This window comes from Cebus imitator, unplaced genomic scaffold, assembly GCF_001604975.1.
Source record: "Cebus imitator isolate Cc_AM_T3 unplaced genomic scaffold, Cebus_imitator-1.0 Scaffold14, whole genome shotgun sequence".
Taxonomy (NCBI): Eukaryota; Metazoa; Chordata; class Mammalia; order Primates; family Cebidae; genus Cebus; species Cebus imitator.
In genome coordinates, this window is record NW_016107329.1 from 8,969,294 (window position 1) to 8,976,755 (window position 7,462).

The following is a 7,462-nucleotide window of genomic DNA, read 5'->3' on the forward strand; positions in this document are numbered from 1 at the left end:
GGTGAATTCAGTCTGAGCCGGGTGAGGGGCTCTGCCTCGGGAAACGCATGGGAATCTGCATCTATATACTGCACAGACGGGTGAATGTCGGCACAGAATCTTCACCCGTGCTGCGTATTCTGGGAAGACACACCTGCATGGTTCCATGGCTTCAGGGACACCCAGCCCCACACTGAGGGCGATGGCATAGGTGCCCCAGCTGACTCAGGAGCTAAACAAGAATGGGCAAGCATGGTGCCAACGGCACCATTTCATCCATTTTCTCCTTTCCTGTAATCCAGAGATACTGATTTCACTGACTGCATCCGAAGAAACGACAAAGCTCTCATTCAGCAAATCAGGCACTTGGCGGCAAAGCTTGTTGACCGCTGCCCATACAGAGTGGAGCCTGTGGGTCTCCAGGTAGGATTGGTTAGAGGTTCTGCTGCAGTGGTTTCCACAGACTCTGAAGACCTTGGAATTATTTCATGTCCTATGTATGTGAAGGACAAAAGGAAACCCACACCCATAACTCCCAAATGAGAGCCTGAAATTCTCCCTGGCCTGTAGCTTTACAAGGCTTATCTCCAAGAGATGGGTTCTGTTTCTAACAGAAGACTCTTCCTCTTTCTCTGACACAACTTCAAACAGGAGTGCTCCAGGCTGACACTGTGGCTCACCCCTGTAATCTCAGCCCTTTGGGAGGCTGAGGCGGGAGGATCACTTGAGCCCAGGAGTTTGGAGACCAGTCTGGGCAACATGGCGACACCCTGTCTCTCCAAAAAAAAAAATCAGCTGGGTGTGGTGGAGTGTGCCTGCAGTCCCAACAACTCAGGAGCCTGAGGTGGGAGGATCACCTGAGACCAGAAGGTGGAGCCCACAGGGAGCTATGTTCGCACCACTGCACTCCAGCCTGGGCCACAGAGACAGATTCTGCCTCAGAAAATATACAAATAAACCAACTGGTTAGAATGTGGTTTCCAAAAAGTATATATAACTTTGAATATGTAATTCTATATAACGTGATTACATCAAGCACGATTCTAATTTTTAATTGATGATATTTCGAAAATGCAACACATTTGCTAAGGTCTGAGTGTGTACGTCCTCCCAAATTCCTGTTAAAATCCTCAGCCCTAAGGTGATGGTAACTGAAGGTGGGGCCTGAGGAGGGTGATGGGTGACAATGTCCTGGGGGCAGGGCCTATGTGAATGGAATCAGGGCTTTTCTAAAACAGACCCCAGACAGAGCCCTCGAGAGCTGACAGCCGTCTGTGGACAGGAAGCAGCCCCTTCTGAGCCACGGAATCTGCCAGTGTGCGGACGCAGGACTTCCGGCCGGCAGAACCATGAGGATCCATTCCCGCTGTTCATAAGATGCCACTCTTCGTATTTGGCTAGAGCAGCCCTACCAGGCCAGGACAGCGTCTGCCCACTCAGCTCTTCCATCCACTGGGTGCAGGAGAACAAGTGTCACTTCTCCTGTGTCAGGAGACACTGCTGTTTTGTTTCGGGCCAAACTAGTATGAAAAAGATTCCTAGTGCCTTAATAGGTAGTAAAAGTCACTGAAAAATGGCAGCAAAACTTTCCCACCCAGCACAGTGGCTCACGCCTACAATACCAGCATTTTGGGAGGCAGAGGCAGGTGGATCACTTGAGGTTAGGAGTTTGAGACCACCTTGGCCAATATGGTGAAACCCTGCTTCTACTAAAAATGCAAAAATTAGCCGGGTGTGGTGGCGCACCCCTGTAGTCTCAGCTACTAGGATGGCTGAGGCAAGAGAACTGCTTGAACCTGGGAGGCAGAGGTTGCAGTGAGCTGAGATCGCGCCACTGCACTCCCAGGCCTGGAGGACGGAGCAAGACTGTCTCAACAACTAACGCTTTCCCATTTCCACATCTGAAGGTGAACATGACCTTGACCTCCGTTTCTAGACCCCAGCCCCTCCTCACTACCTGAGAGGGCGAAGCGTCGGCACGGCTAAGGCCGCCCTTCCTGCCCCCAGCTCCACACTGGCTGAAGGACTCGCTGCAGGTCATGCTGTCAGTTACAAACCCTGGCCTACTGAAGAGGATAAACTTGCACACAGAAACCCGCCTGCGGAGGGAGCAACTCCAGCTCCTCAGACAGTCCGGGGGCGATGAACTGAGCCGAATCTGGGACAAGGGACACAACTGCCTCTGTGCCTGGGACTCAGTGCCTCAGCCCCACCAGACGGCTCTGAGCAGGCTTCTTCTCCAAGAACACGGTTCAGAAGTCCTTGGGCCAAGGGAGAGAGACCTCCTTCCCGGTGTTCAAAAGAGGAGTGCGGGCCCCCGCTGTGGAAATCCGTGCTGGGCTCCTGGAGGGGTGATGCCTTAAATATTCCACCACCCAGCCGTGTGCACTCCCTTCCCACGTGAGCACCAGCTGAAACGAAGTGGGGGTGGCAGGCATGCATTTTGATTAGGAGCTCCCCTGAGCAGGGGACATCATCTGCGAAATAAAACAGATTTCAGCTAGCGCTGAGCCCTCCCCAGGGAAAAGGTGTGCGGTGCTGCACAAAACAACTCCTAGGTTCTCAAACAGCCACCCAGCCAGCTTGCTTTCTGCTTCAGTTTTAGACAAAAACGGGCACTCTGCGAGGCAGACACAGTAGGTAACGGTGGGAGCGGAGCCTCCTGCTGGGTGCCCGGGGTGAAGGACCTGCTGCAGGAAGTGGCCTGGGGGCAGTCAGCCTCATCTGTTTACTTTCATGAAGAAACCCAAGTGAACCCTGCTGCAGACCAGAAAGCTGGAGCGTTTCTGCATTTCATGCCGCACAGTGACAGCCTAATTTCCTAATTCAAGGACTTCAAAAAATAGCACTTGTTAATTTCCTGTATTTTAGATGCTGAAGTTTGCATCTCCAAATCCTATCACTGCCAAACACTCTTTATCTTTCTTTGTCTCAAATACCTTCGCTGTCCATCCCCAAAAGTTAGTAAGACTGGTTAATTCTGGCCTTGCAAACTTGGAAATATGATCCTTCCAGTATATCCAAGGGATTTCCAAAATTGCTGGGTTCAAGGTGTTGCTTAACTCACAGTGATGCATCCGCTTCTGAGAGCAGACAGCTGGGGTTCCTCAGTTAGGGGTCTGGTCAGTGGAAGAAAGGGCCATTAGAAAATGGCAGGGATGTCTAGTGACAATATTACAGCTTCAGGAAGGAGTGTTCCTAATCACCATTACGTTGTACTACTTGAAGTTCCTTGCCGGGCGCAGTGGCTCAAGCCTGTAATCCCAGCACTTTGGGAGGCCGAGGCGGGTGGATCACGAGGTCAAGAGATCGAGACCATCCTGATCAACATGGTGAAACCTCGTCTCTACTAAAAATACAAAAAATTAGCTGGGCATGGTGGCGCGTGCCTGTAATCCCAGCTACTCAGGAGGCTGAGGCAGGAGAACTGCCTGAAACCAGGAGACGGAGGTTGCAGTGAGCCGAGATCGCGCCATTGCACTCCAGCTTGGGTAACAAGAGCGAAACTCCGTCTCAAAAAAAAAAAAAAAAAAAGTTCCTTAAGAATTTTACTTGAAAGAAACTTCTATAGAACAGGATTGCCAAACATTTTCCATATTCTAGTCAGTTCTAAAAAGGTATAATCATTGCTGCAATCCACAGAAGTTCATGTCCAAATGATTAAAACTCAAAAATAATTTAAGAGGCACATCCATTTCTTGACCTATTAGCTGATCTATGTATTTCCAAATGTGGGTGTTTGGCCAACGAAGACAGAACCGCCAGAACTGAAACAGAACAAGTTAATCTGAAGTCATTACTTACCAGAATGCAGAAAATAATTTCCCCACTGCTCGCACTGATGAAAGACTTCACACTGTGCAATTTCGTTTTCATGATGTGGAAAAGCTAAATCTATCCCACCTGAATGGATATCCAGTTGACTTCCAAACACCATACTGCAAGACACAGTACAAGGTAGTGAATTCATTCAATCAAGCAGCGTATTTTCTTCAAACGTCATCTATTTACTCCTTCCAGCCTTTTTAATGCAATGAATAAACAGATCTCAATTTTAAATCAATCTACATGGTAATTTAACTGATTCAAATGAAAACTGAAATCCTGTCATCATAAACCCATTATTCATGACTCTTCATCCCAGTAAAGAGACTTAATTCTTTTTGCTGTAGGTACTACCTATATGTATATATTTTAAACTCAACAAATTACCTTTACTCACTTTCAATAGGTAGGGTTTACTGGTTTTCCAACTTTAACAAGAGGTGGAACTATAAAATCATGACAGTGTTTCATGTGGCTTCTGGAAATGTAACTAACAGCCACGTGGGAATAAAAAGGTAAGAGAGTTCAAAGCAACACGTGGCAGTTGTTACCCTTTCTCCTACAGTGCAGTGCCATGCAGCCACAAAAACGCGTTTCTGCAAACCCACACGCTAAAACTAATGGCGGTGATGGGGGACATGAGGCTGGGCCAGCCCACTAGAAGCTCTGTCCCTGGACCAGCTGCAGAAGCATGGCGACGCTGCAGCCTGGTGGATTTTCTTACGATGATAGGTGCAGAGTGTCTAAGCTGCCGACGCCTCGCAGAGGTCCTTCCTGCTCCCACTGGTCTGGTTCCCTGTGCTCAGGGAAGGACTGCACACACAGGCCTCAAGCTTAAGGGATCGGGCATCACAGAAACACACGTTGCAGTGTGATGCTCTAAGATTTTTACATCTTAGCGATGGGTTGTCTCAGGGTAACTCTAACATTCCCTGCAGTTCAAATGCTGTGAAGGAGACCATGGGACTAGGAATGGGGAGGGGACGGGAGGAACCTCATTTGTGTTTAGATGAGCAACTGTCTCTTCTGAAGATCTGACGCCAATACGACGATGCGAACTGTGGGGCCACAGCCTTCGTTACGTTAGTCTCGAGCATAACCTCTATGTTACACCCATTTTAAAATAAGAGAAGGCTCAGAAGGAACAATAATGGTCTCTTTTCATTATTTAATCTTTCAACAAAAATAAAGTATTCAATACTTCAATACTTCAAAAACTCACTAGATGTTTTCTACCTGCTTTAGAGCAATTATTTGAATCTAAAAAATGAATCTGGGCTGGGCATGATGGCTCACGCCTATAATCCCAGCACTTTGGGAGGCCAAAGCAGGTGGATCACCTGAGGTCAGGAGTTTAAGACCAGCTTGCCAACATGGTGAAAACCAGTCTCTATGAAAAATACAAAAAAAAATTAGCTGGGTGTGGTGGCATGCGCATGGAAGCCCAGCCACTCAGGAGGCTGAGGCAGGAGAATCGCTTGAACCAGTGAGGTGGAGGTTGTGGTGAGCTGAGATCGCACCATTGCACTCCAGCCTGGGCAACAAGAGTGAAACTCCATCTCAAAAAAAGAACCTACAACCCAGCTGATACCCCATAGTCTGCTATTAAGTATTATAAGTAGTTAAAGTATGACTGGTGACTGGACATTTTTAACTTTTTTAAATCAAAAGTCAGGCCCATGCTTCCTAGTAACAGCAGAGTTTGGTGTCTCAGGGATTACTGAAGCCTTTCCAGATGAGCCATATAACCACAGTGCAAGTGGGGGGGGCCTTAGCAGAAAAGGGAGAAACTCTTTCTGGGTCTTAAAGAAGATCACCAAAATTCAGAGGCAGGAGACCATGGGACTAGGAATGGGGAGGAGACGGGAGGAACCTCATTTGTGTTTAGATGAGCAACTGTCTCTTCTGAAGATCTGACGCCAACACGACGATGTGGAATGGAGCAGCCCTACTCAGAGCTGAATACTCAAGCAGTCTGGGAGTCCATGACTGGAGCAGAGTCCTCGTGTGGGAAATCATTATCCCCACCCACACTCCCTCTACACCAGCCAGGAAACACATCCTGAATTCAACGCCCACAGGCTTCGAGGTGGCTGGATTTATCCAGATGAAAACCTTCAATGTCACTAGTAGCTTAAAGTGTTCACCTTAACCATTCTTTGTGTTTCTAATTTTTAAAACTGTTCACTGCAATAAAGATTTGCCATCAGGTATACTAAAATCCTTCAGCTTAGTGATTTTTTTAAAAACCCGATTTCTACAAATAGGAAACATACGCACAGTTATTCGCTAGGGATAACTGTAACAGCGAAACATGGGGAACAGTCCAAACGCGTGGCCGGGTACCCTGCTGCCTGCAGAAGGTCGGGCCACACAAACCAGCACCACAGTAAGAAAATAACCGTGGCGAGCCCTGTGGGCAGCCGTGTGGTACAGGGCATGCGCGGTGCTGCTTTATACACAGCCCACGCAAGGAGCCTGGCTGCAGGCAGAGTCTTAGGGTACAGACACCTGAGGCGCATCCAAAGAGGGGACCAGAGAGAAGGCGGAGAAGGCTCTGGTGAAAGGCAGAAACTGGGACAGACAGGGTGTTTCCAGAGCAGGGGACGCCACAGCAGCCCAGGAAAGCAGTGTCATGGGACTGAGTGGGGGCGGCAGGCAGCCGCGGTCCCAGGCAGACAGTGGGCAGAGCAGCTCTGGTGACAGGGGACCCAAGTGCGGGCAGCTAGAGGGGACTCCAGAAGATCTGGGAGGAGCTCAGATTTCCGCCACGGAGCATCTTGGGTGTGTGAGTGGTCTAGGCTAGAAGAGCTGGCAGGAAGGCGGAGAGGGATTTCGGGGCCAGAGAAGTGCGAAGCGAGGGGGATGTAGGTGGGAGCACTCTCCTCCAGGGCCCCAAGCACCGGTCATGGCAGACAAGGGTGAGGGAACAGGGAGGCTGCAGGTGTGAACCAAAAGGCAGCCTCTCCGCCACACGGAGCAGGTGCCGAGGTTGGGGAGCTGGCTGTATCCTGGGGTCGGGGAGCTGGCTGTGTCCTGGGATCGGGGAGCTGGCTGTGTCCTGGGATCGGGAAAGCTAGATGGAGCTGGCTGTGTCCTGGGGTCGGGGAGCTGGCTGTGTCCTGGGTCTGCTTCGTCCCTTCCATGCCCTGTCACACTCCAGCAAAATCTCTTCCCAAAAAACCACCTGTGGGCACACATGCCAGGCTGCACCTGCTCCTGTCCACATCCTCCACTGCCCTGAGCAGACGCCAGGGGAAATTGAGCCCCGCACCCCCACGAAGCAGCAGGCACCTTACCTAGCGATGGCAGAGCACTCAATGTGCCAGCCCGGCCTCCCAGGTCCCCAGGGAGAGGACCAAAACACCTCCTGGGGTTTGGCTGCCTTCCACAGGGCGAAGTCGCTGGGATGACGCTTGTCAGAGTCCGCTGCAGATGAAAAACGGTGCATCAGTGGGAAGAAGGCCAGTCACCCCAGCATGGAAGCCCAGACAGCCACCCCACCAGGGAAACCCAGACAGCCTCCGCCACATGAAAGCTCAGCCACCCCACCATGGAAGCCCAGACAGCCAGCCCACCATGGAAGCCCAGACAGCCACCCCACCACAGAAGCCCAGACAGCCACCCCACCACGGAAGCCCAGACAGCCACCCCACCA

The 7,462-nt window shown here is 50.4% G+C and overlaps 1 protein-coding gene across 2 annotated transcripts in view; it reads right to left on the reverse strand.

Moving 5' to 3' along the window:
• The window catches only part of CARS2 (cysteinyl-tRNA synthetase 2, mitochondrial), a 55,305-nt gene that overhangs the window by 23,712 nt on the left and 24,131 nt on the right, over positions 1–7,462 (reverse strand). For both annotated transcript variants that reach the window (XM_017501896.1, XM_017501887.1), the window contains exons 7-8: positions 7,104–7,233; positions 3,784–3,917 (exon numbers count right to left, since the gene is read on the reverse strand). In XM_017501896.1, the coding sequence (XP_017357385.1) occupies positions 3,784–3,917; positions 7,104–7,233 (264 nt within the window). The remainder of the gene's footprint in view (positions 1–3,783; positions 3,918–7,103; positions 7,234–7,462) is intronic.